The following is a 27,768-nucleotide window of genomic DNA, read 5'->3' on the forward strand; positions in this document are numbered from 1 at the left end:
CCTGAACGCCTCAGTCGGCTGAGTGGCTCGGTGAAGATGGCGGACTGTATACGTGTTCCTCTGACTTTGCTGGTGATGTGCATCTTTTCACTGGCGCATCAAGTTCGAGGAGGTGAAAACAACGGTGTCGGCAGGCTCGGTGCTGTTGGCGACAACCCCGCCAATCACGCAGCAGGTCCGGGTCCCGGAGCAAACCAGGGAACCGCTGAGAGGAAGCAGGCAGTGGGGGCCTCGTTAAGTCGGAGGCCCTCTACCGGCTGGAAGCTGTCTGATGAGGCAGTGTGTAGGGAGGATCTGACCCGGCGTTGCCCGAAACATTCCTGGAACAACAACCTGGCCGTACTAGAGTGTCTGCAGGATAAAAAGGAGGTAAATTAGCGCTGATGGGACGCGTAGCGTGCGGCCAGCTGCGGGGTGTGCCTGCGTTAGCAGCTGCTAGCTAACTGCTGCTAGCGCTCGCATTTTGAGAACGTCACACAGAATACAGACCCGCAGCCTAAACCAATGTTTTAAATGGCTCCCGCTTTGTGCTGTGATGTCCAGCGCACAACCAGACGGAGAAACACGGACTGCTCAACCTGTAATTCAGCGTGGTGCAGTGGCAAAGACCGTTTGCTATGGTCTCTGAACCATAAAGTAAGCTTCAGAGACGTTTAGCCTTTTTGTTTCAAGGCTAAACGTTGAAACAATTAAAGTAAATTACAGAATTATAGTTCGGGGGGGGGGGGGGGGGTGGAAAGTTAGAGGGCAGTTCTTCGTCACATTAGGCAAGATGCACACGCACACACATCAATAGATTCTTGTGTGTGCGTTGTGTATGTTGGAAGTTTAACTCTGGGTAAATGGGTGTATTAAGGAACAGTTACAGCAGCGGGTTAACCTGCCCACATGTTCAAGATGGTTGAGGAGAAAGTGGCAGGAATCAGGTGATTCCTGTTGCTTTTAGCAATCTCATGGTTAGAGGTCCGTTTTTTCCCATAAAAAAACCTTTCAGGATGAAACGTAACCTTTCATAAAGCCTTTCAGGATGAAACTTTTTTTTTTTTTTTTTTTTTTTTTTGCTACCTACATACAGTATGTAGTTAATGACTTGATGTCAGCGGATGAGGTTTTGTGTTGTGTAGTTTTCAGGTTTCAGACTTTTTTTTTTGTCGGATCTTCCCGGGTTTCTCCACTCAGGAACCCGGCTGTGGGTTTGAGTGTTTATTCACTTGTTGAGCTCATCCACTTCCAGTTGAGCAGAACTGCAGCAAGCCAAGGAGTGTGTGTGTTGGTGTGAGGGTGTGTGTGTGTGTGTGTGTGTGTGTGTGTGTGTGTGCGCGCGCGCGCGCGAGTGTCTGCAGGCGGTTCCAGATGCTAGGACGAGCCTTGGCCTCGTTTACTTGCTCAGTCACAAGCCTCTAATTTCATGATAAACTCTGTTGAAGAGCAGTTTTTAATCTAGTTTGGGAGAAAACTGCTGATGAAAGGAGGCTTGAAAAAGTTCAGAATTCATAAGGTTAAAAAAAATCTGGTTCTGATTCTCTTGATCTGTGCAGCAGAATCTCTCGGGTATTGGACCACAAGTTGCATAGATAATAACATGTTGTCGTGGAGGTCCGCTAAATTGTTGGTTAATTTTTATTTAGTTCGTTATTTATTGCAAATGAACTTGACACTCGTAATATTAACCTTACAGAATGGCCATCTAGTTTAGCAGCAGATGAATTAGCCTAATATTGAAAATAATGGTTTGTAGCACGGTTAGAAGAAGCACACGTCTGTAAAAATTCCCCTGGCTTGTCAGCTTTGTGCAACACTTTGGTTCCCACACATGTACAAATGCGAACCTCAGTTATGTCATTTGATTAATGCAAAGATTTTTCTAATCAGACACATTTACCTATAGTGCATTTGTTATTGGGTATGAGGAGCGTTTCCTCCTCTGTTGGTTTTCTCAACAAAATGAAACTGAAGAGAATGTCAACATCAGACTGTCTCTGAACAATAGTTTTTGGGAGAAAGCCTGTTGACCCGCCAGCCTTGTAATACACTGGGGGGAAACCCTGCATGCAGAAGACATCTTTGTTGTTCTTGGTTGGTGAACTCGCTGCACTCGCCTTTCTAAATTTCATGAGCGACAAAGAAGCAAACTCTAGCAAAGACGTTTTTAGTAGCCACCGCTCTGCTCCAACTTGGGAAGATGTCAGTGGGTATCTTCAAAAGTGTCTTTTTAGTTTCATGTTGACATATGCAATGTTTGACCATGGATAAGGTGCTGAGTGACGTTCTGCCTAACCTGTTATAACAGATGTCGTTCTGCTCTGCAGCTTAAACGTAGATCCTGTTTCTAGTCAAACAATCGTTATCGTGGGAAAAGTTTTTTCTCTCTCTCTCTCTCTTTGTGTGTTCACTTGTTCATCCTCCTGTGCCTCATCTTGCCCGTGTGTTCTGACTGGATCACATCCGGCTGTGGCCTCCTGGGGGTTTTCTAATCAGCTACAACAAAGTTTCCAAAAAACGGCAACATTTAAGTCGCAATAAAATATTACGGGCTGTCTCGAGAATTAAGAATAGAACGATTTGTTCAAAGTACGTGCTGATCCATTTTGGTAACACATTTTTACAATGTTTCTTGTTTCTTTGCCTCTCTGGAAGCTGGACCCGTTTCAGGCTGCTGGGTGGGATTTCAGAGTTCTTTTTAGACTGGGTTTCTTGGGCCTGCCCTCGGTCAGCCTCTCTGGCAGCTGCGCTGTGGTTTTGTGTACGTGGTACTTTGTCCAGATGGAGACTGAAGACTGTCCCCTCCCGTCTGATGTCATGTTGGTGTATAAGATGTACATCTTATATATTTCATTCTTAAAATATTTTTTCTTTCTCATATTTTTGGACTTTATCTTTGCTTTCACAGTCTCGCGCTCAACTTGTTCCCGTTTTCTCTCCAACATCGCACGCTTCACGTCAACCATGGGTTAACCCATGCGTCCTACTTAGACACCATCCGATTTAAAGCGATTGTCCATGCTCCAGCCACAGTCTGCGTTAACAAAATGTCGTTTTAGGACTTCGGTAAATAACGAGTGCAGCTCGAAAAATTAGAATATCATGAAAAATTCAGTATTTTCCATTTCAGAGTGAAACTCGTGTCCAAATTCAGTACATCAGGAGCCAAAGATTTCAAGCTTTTGGTTAAGTTTGATGATTATAGATGATTCAGAACTCATAATGAGAATATTATATAACATAAATAAACATTTTCGTGGACTCGATACTTGGTTGAGCTTCCTATTGCATGAATTATTGTACTAATGCGGCGTGACACGGAGAGGATCTTTATCTTGACGGGTTGCTAAACATGGCACACATTTATCACATTTATAGAAATATCACTGCAACAAAGTTAGTGCCCTACAGGAAGCGCTAGCCAATTATTCAAGCTCTGTGCCTATAATATACTTAGTTTGTTTAATATAGTATGTTTCGTACTGTGGTGTCCTGCGGGACAGTTTGTACTTAATCATATAAAACAAATGACGACCGAAGCAGTTAGTTTGCTTGAGAGCCAACGTTCGGCAGACTTCGTTTGATGGGAGAAATGAGTTGCTCAGCAGAATCTGGTGCTGGTTCTATTAGATTGAGATGCTGCACAACTGCTTCACTTGCATTTAAAAGCATCGACTGGACGTTATGAAAAGGCTGCATCAGAAGCCAAACGTAACGGTCAGCCCGTCTTGCGTTGTTGCTCTGAGTCGGAAGCCGGCTACGCCTTCCAGTCCAGCAGCTTCAGCAGCGCGCCGTGGACACACACACACACACACGGGGCCAACAGGTCAACCTGTGTGACGCGGAAGGACAAAGTGATCCATAATGGCTGCTTGTTAATTGTGTTTATCGTGGCGTTCAGATCTGAAAGCAGTGAAATCAACAACCAAAAAAACAAAACAAATGTGTGTGTGGAAGCTGAACTTCAGGGTTGTTTGAGGAAGGAAGTCAAACTTCGACTTTGATCAGCGTTTCAGAGAGATGGTTTTTTACTGACGCTGCATGTCTTTAGCCAAGTTGTGTCTGCTGAAGTGTGACATCAAATGAGCTGCTTAGTCAGTGATGAGCTTTTTTTTTCTTCAATTTTTTAAAGAGATTTTATTTTCTCGATCTCTTCTACTGGTGAGAAACTGACGAGGGCTCTTTTAGTGACTAGTGGTGGAAGTCCTAGGGCAGCTGAATGAATGTCATGTTTTGAATCAGGTTATAGTATGATGAATAATTTAGATTGTAAAGAAAACAAAACACCTCCAAAAAAGCACAGCCAGACAAAACACACAAAAAGACCCCCGAGTTTGAAGACCCACCATGAACATCAGTGCGAAGTTTTCACTTGGCAGAGGCAGGCTAGCAGAGAGCAGGCCCAGCTCAGCATTTAGTTTAATTAATTAATTAATTTATTTATTTTTGAGCTTGTTGCATGGATGCCATCTCATAAAATATCATTAATTTGTAAGATTTATTTTTTCCTCCACAAATGAAGCATAAATGTTATGATCTCTCAGTAGTTTTTAGGTCTGATGCAGCTAGAGCTGGCTGTGGAGAAGGTACATTAAGGCAATTTTCTTCAAATCAGCTTCACGTTCTGCTGTGGAACCACCTGAAGTTATGGCTGCGGTTCCAAGTTACCCAATAGATGGATTTTGTCCCTCTAATGTGAGCGTGCGTTGAGAAATCTGCTGTAGCTCCAACGGCTGAGACGTTCGACAAAAAAAGATGTCAGGATCTCCCTGGCAGGTCTGGTTCAGCTTCCAGCGCTTCTCTTTTCTACGCCGGTCATTTATCTGGCCGTTTTCATATCGTAGTTCTGTAGTAAACATTTACCCATAAGGCCGTGTTTCCACAAGGCTTCTTGTTTACGCGTCGACCAGTCTGCTGACATCCTGCCGAGCTGAGCCGTGCGTGTGAGTACGACGTGTGTCTGCCTGAGCTCTGCCATCAGCCTCAGACGCTGTCCAAATGTCTCAACAAGAGAAATGTTTGGATTCTCATCAGGCTTCCAGCGGACAGCCTGGAGCGTCATCTAGTGTCTACATCCAGGCTCGTTCCACATCGGGGTTGGGTGGAACTTCATCTTCCATCTCCTAACATTCGGCTGATTATGGGAAGAGTCTTTATGATTATGGAACATAAAGAAGGTGTTGATCAACGCGGTGAAAATATGATCTAGGAGTTGTGTTTTTGCATACGAGTTAATTTGATGTAAGTTTCAGTGACTGTCTGGTTCATCTACAGAGCAAAAAGAGAAAGAAACAAAACAATTTTTAGCTGTAATTAAATCTTAATGCCAAACCCCTGACCATGTTTTTTTTTCTTTTTCTTTAAGGATTCTGAAATTGCCGCTGACTGCAATCATGTAAGTACTCTAAAGCCTCCTCTTCCCAGCATGCTTTGCTCTGAGTGTATTACTGCATGTGTAGACTGGAGGAATTGGTTTAGCACGTCTAGTTAAATGTAATCTTTAATGTGAATGTTGAGTAGTTTTGTCAGTTTATTCAGTTTAATCGTTTTAGTCGGAACTAAAACACTTAAGTACAAAAGCAACGTCTCTTCTGGAACTGGTTCTGTGACTTATGCTGTCTGCTTTCTTTTCCAGCTTCTGTGGAACTACAAGTTGAACCTCACCAAAGATCCAAAGTTTGAGTCTGTAGCTGTGGAGGTCTGCAAAACGTCCATCTCTGAGGTCAGACGTCAACACCACTTTGACCTTGTATTTAGTCAGAATTGATAAACTAGCCTACTTCGACTAACTAGATCAATGTGCCAAACTTATAAATGAGTCAAGTCAATGTTAGAGCTGGTGAGGTCACGTTATTGCAGCACTAATTTGACTTTTTACTCATTTTGAAGCTTTTTGTTTTTGCAGTTTTTCTTATCTTGACCAGATTAACAACAAAACGTTCTCCAGAAAGGTCCTCAGTTTTCAGTTCCAAACTATTAAACCGGTCCTACTGTAACTCTGACTGTATCAACAGGTGGGAGCGCGCTCACGGAGCTCAACGGCCAACCAAACTGTTTTGAGCACACGTTTAAAACTCTGACTTTAGCTCAGCTTTTGATCTGTCTGCTTTGTGACGAGGAAGTGGCAGGATCGGCTCAAATTCCGTCTGATATAACATGAGCTCACCGTTTGATCCTCCCACTGTTTGATATCATCCAGATTAAAGTAGGTCAGTTTTCCGCGTTTCATCGACTCCGTAAGCACCGTTCGTCATCCAGTTCTCTTAAACCTGTAATAAGTTTGAACGTTTTAAATAAATCCCTCTGTAAACGTAAAACCTATTTTCCACACCGCTGGTACTGATCATATATTAGCTGGATGGGATTTTGAAGTGTTTATAAATTAAGTTGGTGCCATTAAGGTTTTAAAAGTTTTTGTAAACTGCTGCAGTTTACACTTTAGACTAGGCTTACTCTGTTACTTCTGTTCATTGTAAGGCGAAGTTAAACCTATAAAAGGTCTAATATTTTCAACTACACCTGTCAAATGTTGTATTAACACCATACCTGTTCATAATTTGTAAAGAACGTTCAACATTGGACAGAACTTTTTTTGAAGAGAAAAACAACAAAAAACTTTGGCAACACTTTATTTGGAGGGGTGTGCATAAGACTGACATGACACAATAATAAACACAACACTTATTTTGAACATAAAGGAGTCTTTATGAATGTCTGACGGTTGTCATGAAGTATCATTCAGTAAATAATGACACTTTTAATGCAAAGTTGCTCTAAAAGTTGCCTTGAAAGTCCATTAAAAATGCCAACTTTGCATTAAAGTGTCATTATTTAGAAAGTAAATAATGACCCCTCCAAATCAAGTGTTACCAAAACATTTTTTTAATTTTTATTTACAAAGTAATTCTTCTCCACTCAGATTAAAGAATGCGCTGTAGAGGAGCGGGGGAAGGGCTACCTCGTCTCCTGCCTGGTGGATAACCGTGGTAACATCACCGACTACCAGTGCAACCAGTTCATCACCAAGATGGCCAGCATCATCTACAGTGACTATCGGCTGATTTGCGGCTTCCTGGACAAATGTGAGGAAGACATCAACACTCTGCACTGTGGCAGCATCAGCACCGGGGAGAAGGTGAGCCGAGCTTCAACGCTGGAGACAAAAATGTCCAAAAGGAGAGAAAAAAAAAAATCCTTATTTCTTTGAGGGCCTTAAAGTAACGGATCCTGACCTGTCATTTTATTTTTTAACCAGACTAAATAATCAAAACTACTTTAAATTGTTCAAATAACTTTGACTATAAAACATAAACTGCAAATCTCTACATAGAAAACACAATTTGCTCCTTTAAAAATGGCTTCTCAAAGGGATAAGTAGAACTCGTTACTCTGTATTTTAAATGGGTTTTTTTTTTGTATCTGATTTTACTAAAAACGGTAAATCTAAAGTGAAGTTTTCGAGCGATTTCTCAGCAGGGCAAAGACAAACGCCAACCTCTGGAATGTGAAACATCTCTGATCTCAAACATGTAAATGAAAGAAGTGCTGAAACGGTTAAGCCACCGTGTGTCATGTTTGCTTTACTGTAGAAGATGGATGTCAAACGCTCTGTTGGCTAGAAAAACAGCTTCAGGTGCGTTGCTCTCCACTTTTAAACCTTAGTTCCAGTCTCAGACCAGACGGACACGTTTTATCAGCGTCTCTTTCCGGGACACTGGCTGTGAGAGTTGAGGCTTGTTTGGGAAGCTTTTTACATGAGTCTAGTTCAGGAAATGTTGAAATTTTCCGAATTCATTTGTGCTAATTTGCTCTAAGAAATGGGGAACGTTTTTGGTTTATTAGCTGAACCATGATTTGACTAGTCTGATCCATTTGGGATGAAATGAGGTTCTATGAAATAAGATGCGTTTGACACGCCGGCTTTAAGATTCCCCAGCTTGTCTTAATTTTAAGCAAATAGCTTGACATGTCAAACACGCTGCAGACGGAACACGTTGGGCCTGTCCTACCGACTGTGATGGATGAATTCCAGTTAAACAGTAGTTGTTGTGTTTAACATGATCACACTTTATATATTGGAAGTCTAAGCTGGTTTAACTTGCTGCAGCATGTCAGGTCATTGTTTCATTAGTAACTGGACGAGTCGGTGGAGATTCTCCGTCCGCAGAGTTTTACCTGGAGGCTTCTGAATTTTCATTAGACGTTTTGAGTCTCATCACGGAGACTCGTTCAGTTCCGAAACTTGGTTTGGATAAGTTGTAATCAGAAACATCCGCGCTGACGGGGCGGTAGAGGTCAGTCATGACCTCTATCCTCATTGTGACCTCGTTGTTATCACATAAAACTACATCCGTCTGAACAAATGGATTAGAATGCAGCTGATATGAGGATATCAGTGGATTTCAGATTTTACTCATGGTGACATTTTGATGATGGCTGTTCAGTCTGTTTATTCAGCTCTAGTCAGAATATATATTTATGGCATTAAATCCAGAGAATAGTGGGTTTAAAGATATATCCAAATCATTAAAAAACAATATTTATCTTTATGATGCCCACATTTTTCTGTATGCCTTCCAGATTCACAGTTCTTTTCATTCAGTGATGCATTTATTTTTATATTTTTTTATCAGGAATCATGCAGGCAACCAACAAACAGCTTGACAACTAAGCATAAGTTATGAAGGTTAAACCTTGATATATTTGATCAATGCCATGTTGTCAATGACGTTAGACCTACAGACACCGTATTTACAGAAAATAATATAATAAAACATCATCTAAGCTTGTATTACCAGCTCTAATTTGAGTTTTAATCTGGACTATTTTTATTTTGGAACAGAATAGACAAGTTCTTCCAAAGTGGGGAAAGTCATGTGACAACATCAAGATATATGGGTTCACAGAAAAGATCAAGAAGTGTTTAAAAATAACAACAAAAAAACCCCCAAGATTAACAACTATAATAATATACTATGCAGGTTTATAACATAAAAAATACTGTGCAGTTATCATAAATAAAATATAATTCTCAATCCAGGGATGTACAACTGAATAGGATGAAATTTTTTTATTTGCGTACATAATGCTTATTGAATATTACAAGCTGTTTACAGCACATCAGTGCAGTACAGAAAAACAAATGTGGTGTGTTTTTTTTTAATAATTTTTTTATTATTATTATTAATTTTTAAAATATTACATAAAAACTGAACAGTTAAATAGATGAAGTGACCTGCTCAAACTGTGTGTGTGCAGGACGTCCACTCTCAGGGGGAAGTGATCGCCTGCCTGGAGAAGGGTTTAGTCCGTGAGGTTGAGGAGCAACCAGGCGCGCACCGCGTCAGAGACGGCTGTAAGAAGGCCATCATGAGAGTAGCCGAGCTGTCCTCTGATGATTTCCACCTGGACCGCTACCTGTACTTGGCCTGCAGAGATGACCGGGAACGCTTCTGTGAAAATGTGAGGATGTTCCCTGACACGTCCGCAGCTACTTTGTGTTTCATGGTGTAGTGCTGCAGCCTTATCATCTGTTCTGTTTCGTCCCTGCTAGGGATTCATAGAACCGTAGTTACATACGTAACTTTCGTTTTAGCCCATTACGTCAGAACCGTTTTCATCTCCAACACATAGAATTGTTTGTGGTTAATATGGCTTGCAACTAATAAACCCAACAGTTTTGCAGTTTTTTAAAACATTAGAATTATAATTTTTTTTTATTTTACAGTGTTTGCTCTATGCACTTCGTCCTTTCCAGCTATCCTTAACTGCAGCCACCAAACTTCATTTCCACTTTCATACATTTTCTTCTTGTACCACACAAGACGAAATATTACCAGACTTATAATTTGATTGAACTATAAAGTCTACAAAAAAGTTCTTGGCATGTTTTTAGAATGAGGTGAATACTACGCTGCTGATGCGTCGTATCAGAAACCGATAAACCCAAAGCAGAAGCTCGTCTGTGCTTGTGGTTGTGAACTTCAGTTAACTTTATCTTTTTCCCACAGACAGCAGCTGGGGAGGGCCGAGTTTATAAATGTCTGTTTAATCACAAGTTTGAGGATGCCATGTCTGAGAGGGTGAGTTCCCCTCCGCTTTTTTCATCTCATTGTGTTTCGTTTCCAACAGCTCTGTTAAATCAGTGGCTCTTAAAAGGTCAGGGAAACACTCTGGCCACATTGTGAAACCGAGTGATGGGATAAAATTCAACACACTGAGCTGATTTGGCTTGGATTCATGCTTGGTGACGCGCATTTTCTGGTCTTGTAAGTTCTGGTGCTGACGTTTGCGTCTTCAGTGTCGCGAGGCGTTGACCACCAGGCAGAAGCTGATCGCCCAGGACTACAAGGTGAGCTACTCGCTCGCCAAAGCCTGCAAGTCGGACCTGAGGAAGTACCGCTGCAACGTGGACGCAAACATGCCCCGAGCCAAAGAGACGCGCCTGTCCTACCTGCTGCTGTGCCTCGAGGCTGCCGTGCACCGAGGTGAGCAGGTCTCTCCTCCGTCTGCGGCGCCAGGACTTTTAAAATCCGCCGGGGGGGAAACTAATTCTACTTTGTGCTTTCTGCTCCGTGACATACGCTTCAGGTCGAGTGGTGAGTGGCGAGTGTCAGGGAGAAATGATGGATTACAGGCGCATGCTGATGGAGGACTTCTCCCTGAGTCCGGAGATCGTGCTGCACTGCCGCAGTGAGATAGAGAGCCACTGCTCTGGTTTACACCGGAAAGGCCGGACGCTGCACTGCCTGATGAGGGTCGGCCGAGGAGACATGGAGGCCATCGAACCCACCTGCCAAAAAGCGGTGAGTTAAAACGGCCTGGAGCCTCATTTAGAACCAGCAGGAGAATTAGAAAGAAAATCTAAAGGGACGTTTTAATGTTTATTAGTTGCTGTCATAGAACAGAATCATAACACTGGTCAACAGCCCCAAAAAATTCCATCAGGACATAAAAGAGATGGAGAATTTTACACAATAAAGACGTATTGTTCAGTTCATATGCACTTACCCTTATTAGGTTCAGTTTATTATACAGTTTACAGAAATCCAAATTTGTAACATTTAATTAAAACACTCTGTTAGAAAAGCATTTTTTTCTCTTAAAAAAAGAAATATTAACAGATAATGTCTCAAAAAAATTATCAATTTAGTCAGAAGATCAGATTTCTCTAAATCAAATTAGAATATAAACATGATTGAAATGGATGTGATTTTTGGATTCAGCAGTGCAAAATAATCCTAATTCAGTTGAAAAAAACTCGGACAACTTCCAAAAAAATATTTGTTTGTAACCCAGTGTCGATATATTTCCACTCTGGCGGAACTGTAAGAATTTGAGAACATTCTTTTTAGTCAGACTTTCAGACTAATTTAACAAAACACTCCCGGAATGTTTATGATCCCGGTATGACCAGTTAGCTCCCCATGCAGTTTTCTTTTTCTTTTCTGTCATGGCATTGAAATGAACATGGTGGTTCTCTTTTTTTTGCACATCAGAGCCAGGAGGAGCGTTTCAGTCCTGTCAATCAAGCTCATGTGCGTGCTGCTCACACCCTACCCTGTGCAGCACACACAAGCTCAATCCGGTTTGCTGCTGCTGGCAGAGAAACGGCTTGTACATGAGCATGATCGATAGCGCTAAGACCCTCCTCCTCGCTCTGATTGGTTGTTCCTGACTTCTGCAGCTGTCAGTAGAGCCACAGGAGGCAGAGGAGATCAGTCTCAGATTCTACTGTCAGGACATTGCGACAGTTTTAAATCTGCAAAAAACAAAATAATTGTTTTTAAATGAAAATGACATACTGGTTAATAATACTCATTCTGTAAAACAATACTTTTTCTTTGTTTGTTCCGTGATATCTAATTTTTTTTTTTCTTTCATCAATATAATGTGCCACACCATGTATTTTCTACTTCGATATTAAATAAACGTACGTCAGCTTTAACTTCACTCTCATCAGTCTGACAAACGTTTTGAACAATCTGAAAATAATTTGAAGCCATTTCTTTTTAACTCGGATATTTCTCCAGCTTTCCACACTGCTTGAGGCCGTATCCAGGATGTTTCAGGCGGATCTTTCTGTCTGCAGTGTGAAGGAAAGGCGGCAGAGAAACGAGCCATTAACCTGCTCCGCCCCGCCTAAGCCAAACAAAACCAGCAATAATGTGTGATTATACATAAAGCCAGCAGCGTCTCTGCTCCTGATTCCTGCTTTTAAAGGAGCCGCCGTAGCTCTGGCACTGCCTCTGTTTCTGACCTGGGTGTAGGAGCTTCAGCCTCTGGTCGTGTCGGTTGACTGAGGTTCTTCTCCTGATGTTGCTCTTCTCCCTGTGCTCAGCTCAAGGACCTGGTGCAGGAAGCAGACCCAGGAGCCGACTATCGGATCGACAGGGCGCTGAACGAGGCCTGCGAGTCCGTCATCCAGACAGCCTGCAAACACATCCGCAACGGAGACCCCATGTAAGTCCTGCCGGTACAAACCCCCCCCCCAGAAAATGTCAAAGCTCAGCTCCAGAACGGAGTACGTACAGCCAGCCGGATCAGCAGTAACTGTGCAGAACTGGTTCTGATCGTGCAGGATCCTGTCTTGTCTGATGGAGCATCTGTACACTGAGAAGATGGTGGAGGACTGTGAACACAGGCTGCTGGAGCTGCAGTACTTCATCGCCAGAGACTGGAAGTGAGATGAGCCGTCGGCTAAAAACAATAAATGACATAAATCCAGTGTGGGAAAGAGTTTAACTTGAAAAATGACTAATCAACCACTGCCATGTTAAAGAATTTGATTGCTTTTCAGAATAAAACTACAGTCAGTTATCTTTGAACAAATAGGACAAATATTAAGTTTGTCTGTAAGTCGTGTTTGTCTCAAAGTAACGTGGATGGAAGATATGATCTCTCTGCAGTCAGAGGGAGAACCGATGTTTAAAACAAAAGAATGACAATGCCTGTGTTTTTTCAATAAACCGAACTACGATTGTATTCATGATGCGGTGCTGTTCCTCAGGCTGGACCCCATTCTGTATAAGAAATGTCAGGGCGATGCGGCCAGACTCTGCCACACTCACGGCTGGAACGAAACCAGTGAGCTGATGCCAGCCGGGGCCGTTTTCTCCTGCCTGTATCGCCACGCTTACCGCTCAGTGGAGCAAGGACGGAGGGTAGGTATCCCGTGGCAACTTTTGACCTTTACAGGAATCTCTCATCTCTGAGTGTAAGAGTAAAACTTTAGGATTGTATGAAGCTGGAAAGCTGAATACGGTCAGACGGGCAGCATGTCAACGCAGCCCATGTTTTAGTGATTATTCAGTCTGTTTTCATTGATCAGCTCCTCCGTCATTCGTTTCATCTGGTCCATATTGGCTTTATTTTGAAACAAGATGTAATAAGAGTCTATAATGAATATCAAGCAGCGTCTAAACCAGTGGTCTCAAACTGAGGGGTCAGTCCTCTTCTTCGTCTTCTACTTGAATTAAATTGCTGAACTGCCTCAGTAACCTGCAGTCGAGCTCCACCGAGCTCTGCTAGTGAGCTGATGGTGGATCCTCTAAAATAAGTGTCCACACCTTCAGGACGACATTTTTGTTGTTGTTGGGGTTTTTTTTTATTGTTGTTTTTTTTAATTTAACAAAGATTACAGCGTGTATCCACCATGGTTTAAAAACCCCCTAGAGGAAACGCTGAAGTGTGCTGAAGCACAGAGGCATCCAAAGTCAGAGACATAGACTCTGACATATGTCAGAGTTTATGTCTAAACTCTGACATAAAGCAGGAAACTTTGCCTCAGTAAAGTATTTCTTCTCATCTCCAGACATGTTTTTTAGGATAAAGTGTGAAAATAATTTTTCTCGACAAAACTAACTTCGGAAGCGTCCTCGCTCCTCATCCCCAGCTATCGAGGGACTGTAAGGTGGAGGTCCAGAGGATACTCCACCAGAGGGCGATAGACGTGAAGCTGGATCCTGAGCTGCAGAGACGCTGCATGGCCGACCTGGGGAAGTGGTGCAGTGAGAAGTCAGAGACCGGCCAGGAGCTGGAGTGTCTGCAGGACCATCTGGAGGATCTGGTGTCCGACTGCAGAGACGTGGTGGGGAATCTCACAGAGCTCGAGTCGGAGGTTTGCGTTCCTTTCTAAGCTGATGTGTTTTCAGCACCGCAGCTGAAATTCAGAGTGATTACTGAAGCCATCAAGCTGTGAATAGACATAATGTTGTGACTAAACTTTGCCTGTTTGTTCCCTCCTCAGGACATTCAGATTGAGGCTTTATTAATGCGAGCCTGTGAACCTGTCATTCAAGGCTACTGTCATGTGAGTATCCACTTACTGATGCATTACAGATGCTGTTTCCATATTTGAAATGTAGCATTAAATAAATTCCTGAGACAATTTGGGAACCGAAGGTTTTAGGAGCAGTTGTGGTTCACATGCGTTTCATTAAAACCACAAACATGCTGTGTAATTGTACCACGTGTTCTCCCTCTTTGACACTGGGATAACTGGTAACAGCAATCAAAACACTGCTTTTTTTTTTTACTTCATGAACTTATTGGATGATGAGTGCAGCATTTTAAACTGACCCCTTCCCGTGTCTGCGTTTCTCTCCATGTGTCAGGAGGTAGCCGACAATCAGATCGACTCTGGTGACCTGATGGAGTGTTTGATTCAGAACAAACACCAGAAGGAGATGAATGAGAAGTGTGCGGTGGGAGTCACACACTTCCAGCTGGTGAGCAAACCGAGCTTCTGTTGTAGCTCAGCTTTTAAAGGCTTTTTTTCCACTTTCATAATATTTAAAGATTAGTTTTAGTTTTGTTTCTATAGCACCAATTTACAACAAATGTTGTCTCGAGGCACTTTACAAAAAATAATTTAAAATAAGTCACACATATGTTCCAATTGATCTTCCAAGTTGTCAAGCAGTACAGTATCTGAGAAAACCAATCAGATTACATGAAGTCATTGACTTTCACAATTCACTTCACAATGTTAACCAAGAAAAATAATTTCTTATTTGGGTTAAACAAATTTCTCATTATCAGTTACTCTCTGCATGTAACTATGGTGAAGTCACAGCTGAGGTTTTACATCATGTTAATCCTTCTTTTCAGTCTCTTATTGTGAAGTAGAAAAGGAAGTAGTTTTTGAGGCATGACCCTGTTGTGTCCACAGTCAGCTAAAAGACGCCTGGCTGGCAGCTCTGTTACAGAACAGACTGTTGGTGTGGACAGAGATGCAAGTTGGATGTGAGTCTTGCTGAGACTCGCAGCCCAGCTGAGGACTCAAAACTCACCAGCGGGATGGAATCAATCTTGTTGCTAGTTTTGGGTCAGTGGAACGACCAACTAATATGGATGATTGGGAACTGAGATGCATCGGAGAAACTTTAGGGAAAATTGAAATTTATAATCTACCCGACCTAAGACATTCTGTATCTGAATTGGCTTTCCCCATGTTGCCTTGGAAACGCTGCATATTTCCAATTTCCTTGAAGATATGTAATCATAACGCTCTTTCCCTCCTCCTGTTATCCGTGGAGCTGAGCGCTCCCAAGGACATTCCTTGATAACAACATCTTATCGGACTTCTGCCGGGAGGCTGAGCAACGTGGTGTCATGGCCCTGTGATGTCACCGCCTTCACTCGTGTCTTTGTTTTGCCCTTTGTTTTGTCTGAATGTTGCCATTTGCCCTAAAGTGTCCTTTCCTCTTTTTTATTTTATTTTGTTAGAAACTGTGGAGTACTCACTTTTAACCTAGAAAAGGAATTCGAACAAACTTGGAATCCAGAGACTCTAGTTTATTAGTCACTCTTTAGCTTATATTTTAGAAACTGTAGAGTAGCTACTCACTATTTAGATGCAGAGAGACTTCTATTATTACAACCCAGAAAAGGAATTGGAACAAACTTAGAATCCAGAAAAAAAATCTTCCAGAACAAGAACATTTAGTTTTTATTATTACTTAGAAACTGTGGAGTATTCATTACTTTTACAAATTTAGAGCACTTAGAAAGTCCAGAGAATACTTTTAGACTCCTATTTTCCCAACCCAGGAAAGGAATTAGACCAGAGGAAGGATGCTTCTACTTATCTACCAACCCTGAATTGGAGTATCTAGTTTATTTACTTTGGTTCAACATTATTAGCTTTTTCTTCTTTTGCTCTTTCGTTTGGTTTGTTATTTTGTTTGTATTTACTTTTAAATCCTGTAAAGCACTTTGTATTGCCTTGTTGCTGAAAACAAGGCAATTTTGTTTTCAGAATTGGTAATTCTGAAATTGGTAATTATATAAAAGGTCATTCTATATATAAAATTACCTTTACCTTTAAAGAGACCCTTCAACTGGTACCGATTTAGCGTAGCTTTATGCTATTTTCTAAAACGCAAGGTGCAATCATTTTCAGTTGGGGTTGGAGGGTGAAATCATTTATTTTAGATGCATCCAGATTTGGACATGAAGGATTCTAAATGGCATAGCAAGCTTCAAGTTTTGCTAGTTTTTAAATTCTACCCTAACCTAATTTTTAGAAACTGCATTTAATTTATAGTGAACTCGTAGCTGTAGTAGTGAAGCACACAGCTCCACCATCTGCTGAATCTCCAGCTAACCGTCCTGTATGCTGCGACTGTCTGCAGGTTCAGATCAAAGACTTCCGTTTCTCCTACAAGTTTAAGACCGCCTGCAAAGAGGACGTGCTGAAGCTTTGTCCCAACATCAAGAAGAAGTAAGCTCCTCCGGTTCTCCTCTCTTCTTCAGCAGTAGACGGTTCTGTTGGGTTTGTACTCCAGTTTGAGAACATTTAGATGAATTCAGACATTAATAAGCATTGCATGATGTTTATTCCACTCAACTGTCCCGACATTGAAAAGCATGTCATGAGAATCATCGATCTTTAATCAAACAAGTTCTTGTTACTAGATTGTTAAATATGCTTAAATGACAAGATTCCGGTAATTTCTTCCTTATTTAGTCTTTCTGTGAACATTCTTCGGCCTTGTCCACGCACCCCCAGGTCTTTATGAAGACCAATATTTCCGCCATGTTGTTTTTACAAAATACCACACACACTGGATTGGTTTCAGAAAAGTTTTCATCCACATGAACCCACACAAATCTGCCACTGAATGTTGTTTTTTAATCATCCCAACCCATAGGGGGCAGTGTAGCACAAAGCTAAAACCTGTGTCAGTCAATCAGATTGCTTCAAAATAACCACGACTTCCTGTTCGGAATTAAACATGGAGGTTAATTTTGTGGACAGATATATATATATATATATATATAGTTTGAACTACTTTTGAACAGTATATTAAAAATATTCATTTATTAAAAACATTGTGTTAAAGCAATGTGTTGTATATGCAGACTATTTGTTTCAGACAATGATGCAGAAATCTGTTTTCTGCTCACAAACACACACTGTGTTGTTTTTTTTAGCCTCTATTTTATTTGGTCAGAGTTTTTATGAATCATTTTTAGTGATTGTAAAAGTTTTCGTGTGAATGAAAGGCTAAAAATAAAACCAAACAAATAAAAATGTTTGTTTTCCGAGGCAACATGTGAGTATGTGGGAAAAAATGTGTTCCTGGAGTTTAGTTTTTATTTTGCACCAGAAAGTTGCCCATTAAATGCTGCTGTGTTTGTTGACTCAACCATTTCAGCTGTTCTGTCTTAATAAACTACCAGATGATGTTTGTCATCACTGACGTCCCATTATCTCACTTTTAAGTGTTTCTGTGATTGTTAAGAAGATGCAGCTCCCAGGACGTTGTATTTATTTTTTCCACTTTCCATCTAAATTGCTACTGAAAAGCTGAATTGAAACGTGGCCGTGTTGATGACGTACGCGTTTTTCTCCCTGTTGCTTAGGGTGGACGTGGTCATCTGCCTCAGCACCACGGTGAGAAACGACACGCTGCAGGATGCCAAGGAGCAGCGCGTGTCGGTCAAATGCCGCAAACAGCTCCGAGTGGAGGAGGTGGAGATGGTGCGTTCACTGTTGCAACTTCACTCACTCAAGCCTTGTGGTTTTACAGACTGTTTGAGTTTGAGGCTTTTATCCCCAGTTGACGTTTAGTGCAGGATGTTCTTGTTGAACTTTAGAGTTCTTTCATCAGTCAGTGTTTCAGACTCTTCTGTTGTGATGTTTTATTTACTTATTACTATTACTCTTATTTTTTTTTTTTTGTATGTATCTTTTCATCTACTTATTCTATTGTTGTCGTTTTTGTACAGCACTTTGGTGCAGTTTTAAACCTGACATTGTGTTTCTCTGTGAATCCATCAGTCAGAGGACATCCGTCTGGAGCCGGAGCTGTACGACTCATGTAAGCAGGACATCAGCCGGCTGTGTCAGAACGTGGCTTTTGGCAATGCACAGGTCAGCAGCCACGCCCCCACACACACACACACACACACACCCACGCACACACACATTTTTTGTCCCTCGTCCTCATGGAGAATCTAAAGTTTGACTCTGTCTGCATCCCTCGCTTAGGTGGTCGAGTGTCTGAAGGAGAACAAACGCCAGCTGTCTTCGCGCTGCCACCAAAAGATCTTCAAGCTGCAGGAGGTGGAGATGGTTGATCCTGAACTGGACTATCAGCTGATGAGGGTCTGCAAGCACATGATCCGGGTGGGCCACCACTGCTTGTGATTTCTATTACTACATTGTGTTTACTCGGCTATATTTTGTTATTTTATTCAGTGTAAGCCCTATTGTTGAGTGTTGTTGTTCAGAAATAAATCAAGAAGAACCAGATGATGAGTAACTCAGACGAGGTCTGGAGAGTTTTACCAAAGACAAAAGGGAAATCCTCCAACTGCTAAAATCTGCCGCCACTCCATTTATCTTTACATTTTCTGAAGAAGGAAGTTGCTCTCAGTGTTTTCTTCGGAGGTTTTTGTATCTATTCCTTTGGTAGTTCTTGGTGCAGCACCACCACAGGTGAGGAGGGGAACAGGTTTTTCAATTGTTAGACACAGTGCAGCTGAAAATGTAGCAAGTATTGCAATTCTGGTCCCCAGTCGAATCAAGTCTACTAGAGTATTAGGTGTGAGAACACCCCAAGATATTTAAGTAATTTGTGATGTTTGAAGGTAACACACTGGAACTGATTGGCAGTCTTTAGTGAACTATAGTTATTGTTCCCAGGAGAAGTCTGCGACCTTAACAATCCAAAGAACCATTTTGCATTTTGTTTGGCTACATAAAACCATCTAGAGCCACAATGTTGCATGACCTTTTGGGAAAAAACATACTTTGACAAATACCTACTATAGGAAAAAATTATTTTAAAGATCTAATATTTTATATATTTTTAAGATTTTATTTATTTTTTTTGCACTAGTGGCTTTTGTTGAACAGTAAATTGACAGAAAATGGGATGCAGCAAATGACTCGAGCAAAACTGAGATCTTCTGTAAAGTGAGGAGAGACGGATTTTTTTTAGTGTAGCTTTAATGTCGTAAAGAACAAAGTTTCTGCCTGCATGATAAGATAATAGATTCAAACAAACATTGCTGGTACTTTTGCCGTCATTCTGTTGTTGAAATTACGTAAAATTATTCCATGAAAAAACTAGAACTGTTAAAACCTGTGTTTGATACTTACTTATTCAGAGTTCTTCAGAGCCACTGTGAAACGTCCACAGTGCCTCCAGTGGCTCAGGCTGCAGTCTCATTGCCTTTACTGTGTTTTTGTTCCTGTTTTTGTTCAGCGGTTCTGCACGGAGTCGGAGGGGAAGAACGTTCTTCAGTGTCTGAAACAGAACAAGAACAGTGAGCTGATGGATCCTAAATGCAAACAGATGATCACCAAGAGACAGATCACCCAGAACACAGGTACACACACCCTCTCTGACCTTTCACCCCCTCGTGCTGAGCCCAGCATATAAACCTAAGCAGATAAAAACCTAACAGCTGTGTGTGTGTGTGTTCAGACTACAGGTTAAACCCTGTGCTGAAGAAGGCCTGTAAAGCCGACATCCCAAAATTCTGTCAGTCCGTCCTCAACAAGGGAGCGACGGACACGGAGCTGGAGGGTCAGGTCATCTCCTGCCTCAAACTCAAATATGCAGACCAGGTCAGAGTCGATGCTCGCATGGCTACTTGTATAAATGACACTTGAGCATTTTTACATTTTCATCATGAAGATACGTGACGACAATGGAATGCCTTAGATGTGTAGGGAACAGTAAAGCTCTAAGGATTCCTGCTGTTCCTCTGCTCTGTGTTCTGCAGCGTTTGTCTCCTGACTGTGAGGATCAGATTCGGGTCATCTTGCAGGAGTCGGCTCTGGACTACAGATTGGACCCTCAGCTCCAGATCCACTGCACCGAAGAGGTTTGCAGCTTTCTGCTTGAACACACACTCTACCACGTTTCCAAACCTGTTTGCTTCGTTATCCCGCCACCTCCCGGGTTCAACAAAACCTGTTTCTAGTATTTTGCTTGGCGGCTGTTGCACTTGTGGGATTATAACAAATGGGAGTGAAAAACTTGAGTCAGTTAACACAGGTTGTTGTGTAGCCAACTGACCAGCAGGGGGAGGGAAAGGTCTTAAAACATTTCTAGCCCATGTATTGTTGGTTGTTGTACAACAATACAATGAAAAAACAAACTTGGCTAATGTTTACATTGTAAATGAACTGAATTGGTGTAGTGCTTTATCAAGTCTGAGGACTCCAAAGCGATTTACACAAATTCACACAGTGCATTTAGGAATGCAGAAACGTGAAACGTGCTCAGTAGTGTAATCCAGCCTACTGTAATAAGTTACAGAGCAGAGTGTACTGGACGAAGCTGTCCAGTCATCATCACTGCTCTGGTTCCACTGGTTTATTTCTGAAATCTCTCCGTCCAGTCAACATGGCTCTGTGGTGTTGGTGTTCAATCTGTGCACAGAGAGCATTTAACTCTGCATCACCAGAACCAAACATGGAGAAGCAGCATTCAGCTTCTATGCACCACAAATCTGGAACAAACTCCCACAATACTGCAAAACTGCTGAAACACTGAGTTCCTGTAAATCTAGACTAAAACCCAGCTGATTGGAGTTGCTTTTTGAAATATAACGAATTAAGAATTTAACGATGGCACTTGACTAAATGTAATGTTTCAATTGTTGATTCTATGTTGCATGACTTTGTGTTTTTATGACGTAAAGCACTTTGAAATGCCTTGTTGCTGCAATGTGCTATACAAATAAACTTTGATTGATTGACTGATTGCCAACAGACTGAAGCAATACTGCTTCCTGTCCTCCATTGCTGTTATAGAAACACTAACATGACCATAAACGTGTTTTCCTAATGACCGTAGCATACAAGGACCAGAATACATTTCAAAATTCATTTAAACTGGATTAATTACAAATGTGTCAGTAAATAAGATGTAAATGAGACTTCAGCATTTTTACCATATATATGGTGAAGATACTTAATGACAAACTGTACTGATATGCAGCGATATAAATGTATTTAATGTTATAAAATGCAGGTTAGGAATGATGTCAAATGGCTTGAAAAAGGGGGTTTGAGTTGAAACAGTGGGCTGGTTGACCCAGAGGCCCCTCACCCTTCATGTTGTCTCATTCAGTACTTTAACTTCCTGTTGCTGTGGGTGTGTTTGGATGTGTTGGTGACATCTGTCTAGAAACGCACTGCCGTCATCCACCGAAGAACCAGAAAACACTCTTCATTGGTTTGCTTAGTGTGTATGGAGCTGTACATAACCATGAGCTGGACCAGGTTTTAGGACCAACACATGAACATGAAGTCATTTTCCTGGATAGTTTCTCTTTCCACTGAGATATATGATAAACGCCTGCATACAGAGCAGCCAAGAGTTTGTCTTTTTAAATGCATGTGTGTGAATAATTGTGTGTGTGTGTGTGTGTGTGTGTGTGTGTGGGTGGGTGTGTGTGTGTGTGTGTGTAGATTTCAAGTCTGTGTCCAGAGGAGGCAGCAGCTCAGGAGCAGACAGGACAGGTGGAGGAGTGTCTGAAAATCAACCTTCTGAAGATCAAACAAGAAGCTTGTAAGAAGGTGAAAGATCTGCTGACGAAGCAAAGCTTTGTTTCCTCTGGATAATCTTTCATTACGTATCAAGAGAGAACTGCAAATTAATGAACAGAATTATTCCAGAACAGTTTTCCTACAGAGTCACTTCCTTTTCCCTCCGCTCCTTAACGCGTGTTCCTGCGTCCTGCTCCTCCCGCAGGAAGTGCTGAACATGCTGAAGGAGAGCAAGGCGGACATCTTTGTTGACCCTGTTCTCCACACGGCGTGCGCGCTGGACATCAAACACCACTGTGCTGCCATCCCACCTGGCAGGGGGCGCCGTGAGTCCTCACACACACACACACACGCTCGCACACACACAGCTGCTGAGCGACTGGCACTTGTTCCTCGTATTGTTTGATTTCTCCTGTTATTTTTGGATAAACATTACAAACACATCAAGGTAGAGTGAAGCTAACCCGTACAGAAGCGCATTTGATCAAAAATAAATCTTCAAAATGCACAGAATTTGATAGTTTGCCGTACTTTGGGTTTGTTTTTAGTTTTTTTTATCTTTTATTATTATTCTAATATATATGACTCCTTGAATTTCAATGCAAAATCAGGCCTTGAAGTGAAGGGAAAAGGTAAATTGTTTTTTTTTTTTTAATTTTGTATTCTGCCCCCTTTGCTCTGATACTCTTAAATAAAATCCAGCTGAACCCTTTGCATTCAAAGGTCCCTTAATTAGTAAACAGGGTCCAGCTGTCTGTATTAATTGTAGTTTAAATACAGCTGCTCTGTCCTCAGGTTTCGGAAGTTGGACAAATGATGGGGAAAAAAAAAAAAAGAGTAAAAATTAACAAAATTTTACATTTTAAGCTTAAATTTTAAAAAAGTTGTAATCATGAAATCTCATTAGTTTTTCAATCATTGTTATAAAATATAAGTTGAAATAATTTATTGACATTATTTGTCATGTTCATCTTTCTTTCCGATTGGCTGCTAGTCAAATTTATCAAGCTACTTTGCTCCTCGCGCTAACATAACTAGCAAGTGCGAAATGGACAACGTTTCTGTCCAGAAAAAGACTGAAAGACACACACACACACACACAAACCTTAAAAAAAATAAAAATATAGCTGACGGCTCACAGCATAAAAATGAAGCATTTACTTTGTTTTGTTTTGAATTGTAGTTGTCCAGTTACATTTTTATGACCAGAAGAAACGAAACAGGAGGAATATGCTTTAGTTTGAAATGTTTCTTTTGTTACCGAACACAATTCATCTCAACTCTTGAGTTTCAGTGTGCTGCTTTATTGATTTAATTCAAATTATAAAAAAAAAAAAAACAAAACTGGATGAACGTCCATCCTGGTATATTTGTACGGAGCCCCCTAGAAGTTTTTTTGTGTTCCCTCACAATACTGAAAGTCTTTCTGCTATTGTAAGGTTTTTTATGCTTGTTAAATATCTCATTAATGATATATTGAAGTTTTATATCTTTTTCTATACAAGCGTGCGTGCAAAAGCAAAACATGTCAATCATGGGCTTCCCATCTCTTTCCATCTCCTCTAAGGCATAAACAGAAACTTTCTGTTAGAAGGAAAATACTTATTGTCACGGGATAATAAAGTCATCTGACAGTTTTGTGTGTGTTTTTCAAAAATGTTGTTAGTTTGGTTAATGAAGAACAAGTAGTAACACTTGTTCTTTGCACCAAAGAGTTAAGAATGTCTAAAAACGTTTTAAATGAGGCTCTTTAAAAGTATTTACAAATTTAAATTGACATTTTTTATCATTGTAATTGTGGCTGTATTGTGAGTGAACGCAGAACATTATTTCCCCCCGTGTCCACCAGGGGGCTCTGTATATCTATCAGTGAACATGCAGTCACCGTGTTTTAGAGCTCTGGGTATTGAAGCCGGCTCTCGTCCTCAGAGATGTCCTGCCTGATGGAGGCGCTGCAGGACAAACGCGTCCGTCTGCAGCCAGAGTGCAAGAAGAGACTCCAGGATCGCATCGACATGTGGAGCTACGCTGCTAAGGTACGGCTGACCTCTGACCCCAGGCGCTGAGACGTCTGCTCCGCCGTGCAGCTGCTCTCAGGCAGGTTGAAGTTTTGGTTCCAGTGTGAAGCTACGGCCGACTTCTCACACCTGGCAGTGAATGTAGAGCTCTCACACACACTCTGCACAGCCGTGTGTGTGTGTGTGTGTGTGTGTGTGTGTTAGTTCTGTCCAGAAGGATTGACCCTCAAATTTAATTTCACACACAAGCTTTCTTTAAACTGCCGTGTTCTTAACCAAAGTCAGAGTTTTATGAACGCTGAGTGTCCGTCCCTTACAGCAGTCAGTGGACTGTGTTGTAGTTCAACCCTTCTAGGATAAAACGTGTCGGCGACGACGCAGCCAAATTTGCAGTACGGTAAATCCGCAACACTGAAAAATTCCAACAGTTTCTGACAGGGGAGACGTTGACGGTAAATTATTGCGAACATAACTGCTAGATATTGAAAGTTCCTGTTGCTATGGATAAATGGGTAATATGTATTTACTCGGGAAATTTTAAAAAACTGCGTACTATTAAAGCAAGCAAACATATCCAGGCGGAGGTTTGAAACGTAGGACTCAAAGGGTTGGTAATATTCAGGTATTTTTTGCAAACAGCCTGAATGATGAATCTGGTCATAAAAAACATCTTAACAAAAGAGAAGTGAACACAGAAATCACCACATGGAGCAGATTCCAAACGCTACATGATAGAATGAATATATTTCAGTTTTTTTTTTTTAGAAGACTGTGTGGAAATACCTTTTATTTAGAAATATGAACTCTTAAGCCCCAGCTAAAATAATTGATTTTTATAAATTATGTCATTTAAAAATGTTCCTATGTTTGATTTGGTAGCTGATTATTTTTTGTTCATTTCTAGGAAGGTTGTTGATTATCGACTTGTTTCTTTTATGTTCTCTCCAGTCGTGGTGAAATATTGCAGAAAGTCGTGTCTCTGGTTCTTAACCAGGTTCCGTTTTTTCTTTTTTAATCCTCCTGGTTTCTCCTCCAGGTGGCGCCAGCTGAGGGCTTCTCAGACCTGGCCGTACAGGTGATGACATCACCGTCCAAGAACTACATCCTCACTGTGATTGGTACGGGTGTGGCCCTGCTCTTCTTGGTTGGGATGTTTTGTGGCAGATTCACAAAACGAGTGACTCAGGAGCTGAAGGACAGGTAAGCCCCGCCCACCCCGGGGGGGTCAGGAAGAGTTCACAGGAGAACCCACCGCCGCCTCTGAGGAATCCTCTCCACACACGGCCCATTTTTACCCATCAATTTAAAAAGACAAAACGAACAAAAAAAAAAAAACCAAAAAAAAAAAAAACTGCAGCGTCCAACCTGATTTGTCCTCTTCATCAGGGTTTTTTTTTTTTTTTTAAATCACTGCTGGGGAAATGACATCACTCCCAAAGCCCCACTGGTGAACGTGGGTGTGACTTCCCACGTCTCATGAGGCCAGTTTCTCCTCTCCCTCATTTTTGTTCCTGGTTGGATGTGTGGCGCCGCCTCTCGGTCTCCACCCGCCTCCCCGATGTTGATGCAGTATCTGTTTCCTCTCCTGCTCATCCTGAGGGGGGGGTCCGGGCCGGGTGGTGGTGGTGGTGGGGGGGCGTGGGGGGGGGGGGCGAGGACGTGGCGGAGCAGGAGAGAGGAAGGATGAGCTCTCAGAACTGACTGGTGGAGAATAAAAACATTTAAAGTGTAAATGTGTAGAAAGTGGGATGGGATAAGGCTTGACTATAGAGATTTTAACAATGAAGCTGTGTCTCTTGGTGTGAGTGTTCGCTGTCCAGTCCTGTCCTTTTTGTCCCAACACTCTTCTTGGTCGTCGAACGGTTTTTGGGGATATTTTATTTTATTATTATTATTTTTTTTTTTTTCTCTGTCTTTGCCGTGGGACTGCCAGGTAGGTGGCACCTACCAGCCATCTCTCAACCAAGCCGCACAGGATTAAAAGGGGAGCGAACACTTAGTCATATGTAAATATAAATATTTTGTTTTCCAACAGTGAACTGGTTCCTCCGTCGCAGCTTCCAGCCACTGTTAGCATTCCGTCTCTGAGCAGAGCAGCAGAAATCACTTCGGTTCTCATTCTTACACAAACTGGCTCAGTTGGTATCAGAGGAGTCAGTCCAGACAGGTTGAGGCCTTTGTTCTTTTCTTCTTTTTTTTTTTTTTCTCTAGAGGAAACAATTTGGGCAGACTTTTAAGAACAGATCATATTATTACAAAGATGTGAAGATTTTGTGTGAAGATGATACTGGAATCATTGCACAGTTTTTTTTTTTTTTATGTCAATGAATATAAATGTTTTGTTATATCTTTATTTATTGTTTAATCTGTGTTTTTTTTTTCCATTGATTTGAATGTGCTTTACTGTTGCCTTTTTTTTTTCTTTTTTTTCAGCGAGGCTTTTTGAAGGGAGAAAGGAAAGAGACAGGTCTGAGTTCCTCCAGGCATCATCTTCATCCAGCAGCTTGACTGATGCGAGGGCTTGATGAAATGACATTTTCATTTAACCTTTTTATACATCAGAAATTTAAAGCTGTAGCTTACGATAATGATTTGCTTTATTTTTGTATGTGTATTAGTAAAAGCATTTTTAACTCTGTGGGTCTGCTGCTGGAGTTTGAGGCCTCAGCTGCTGAAAGCTCGACTAGTGGAGGTCTGGAGTTTGGGGGACAAAATAGCAAAACCTGCTGGTTAAGATGCGTGTGTGTGTGTGAGAGAGAGAGAGAGAGAGCAGAACACAGAACAGCTAGATGACTGTCTGTGTCGTATGCTGTGCGTGTCGTGCAGTTGACTTGTACTGCTACTTTTTTCATCTAGCTGATTCTTGAGGCGCTCTGTAGCGAGTGCCGCCCTCGCCGCCTGCAACTCCACACTTTCTTCTCTCAACTGCCTTTTTCAGTCTTCTTTTTTTTTAAAAAAATCAAAGTTGTGCCTAAAACGTCCCTGCGTCTCCCATCAAATGACAGGGTTGGTCCGAGATGGACGATGTCCACATCATGTGTTAATTATTGCCTGGTGTTTTGAACTCTGCAGGCGGTTTGGTCGTCTGTTTTATGATTCAGAGAGGTGATGGAAAGTCTTTTAAGTTTGTGATTGAATACATGGTTTCTGTTTGGACTCATGGAACTTCTCGTTCTTCACTGTTTTTGTCTCCTTTTGTTGCTCTGTACAGAAAACTATGGACAGTTTCTTATTAATAATAAAGTGTGCAAGGTTTCTATTCTGTCGTCCAGGTGTTTTCTCAGAACCGTCTTTGCAGTCAAGCGCACAGGATGTAATTTTTGCTGTATGTACTTGCATTTCACAACACCATGTGGATCTGTTATAAATACTGATTGCAACAAAGAAAATGTTCCCAGTTTATTGAAAATGTAGTTATATTTGTGCTATATGCTTAGTGTGACTGCTGAGGTAATCGGGTGAATTCACACACTGATGTTCTCAAAGCTCTGCACAAAATTAAGAATAAACGGACAACTTCTCTCCAAATTATATATATATATAAAAAAAAAAACTTGCACTCATAAGCTAGTAAGTCAACTAATAAGGGAAATTACAAGTGGAAACTAAATTGTTAAAACCCAAAATAATATATATATATATATATATATATATTCAGCTCTAGAAAAAAATGAAGAGCACTGCACTGAACCCCATGATGATAATAATAAACCTCATCATGGTTATTCCACCAAATATTGATTTCCGAAC

General features: G+C 41.4%; 1 protein-coding gene across 1 annotated transcript; it reads left to right on the forward strand.

Moving 5' to 3' along the window:
• Window positions 1-27,277, forward strand: glg1a (golgi glycoprotein 1a). The gene is made up of 26 exons (XM_032545670.1): window positions 1-369; window positions 5,348-5,377; window positions 5,618-5,704; window positions 6,902-7,117; window positions 9,241-9,444; window positions 9,993-10,064; window positions 10,283-10,469; window positions 10,573-10,787; window positions 12,323-12,444; window positions 12,563-12,664; window positions 12,992-13,145; window positions 13,877-14,101; window positions 14,231-14,293; window positions 14,598-14,711; window positions 16,620-16,708; window positions 17,854-17,971; window positions 18,272-18,364; window positions 18,482-18,619; window positions 19,704-19,827; window positions 19,926-20,068; window positions 20,227-20,328; window positions 21,923-22,030; window positions 22,206-22,326; window positions 23,930-24,036; window positions 25,055-25,218; window positions 26,452-27,277. Exons 1-26 carry the CDS (start codon window positions 37-39, stop codon window positions 26,462-26,464), a joined length of 3,444 nt encoding a protein of 1,147 aa, XP_032401561.1. The 5' UTR covers window positions 1-36; the 3' UTR covers window positions 26,465-27,277.
• The last annotated feature ends 491 nt before the right edge of the window (window positions 27,278-27,768 follow it).

This window comes from Xiphophorus hellerii, chromosome 2, assembly GCF_003331165.1.
Source record: "Xiphophorus hellerii strain 12219 chromosome 2, Xiphophorus_hellerii-4.1, whole genome shotgun sequence".
Taxonomy (NCBI): domain Eukaryota; kingdom Metazoa; phylum Chordata; class Actinopteri; order Cyprinodontiformes; family Poeciliidae; genus Xiphophorus; species Xiphophorus hellerii.

Excerpts from the sequence above, each read along its gene's own strand:
- glg1a (XM_032545670.1), top strand. The coding sequence starts at position 37 with ATGGCGGACTGTATACGTGTTCCTCTGACTTTGCTGGTGATGTGCATC. Across the intron at positions 14,294-14,597 it reads TCATTCAAGGCTACTGTCAT|GAGGTAGCCGACAATCAGAT; the intron begins GTGAGTATCCAC and ends TCCATGTGTCAG. Across the intron at positions 18,365-18,481 it reads TGGCTTTTGGCAATGCACAG|GTGGTCGAGTGTCTGAAGGA; the intron begins GTCAGCAGCCAC and ends TCCCTCGCTTAG.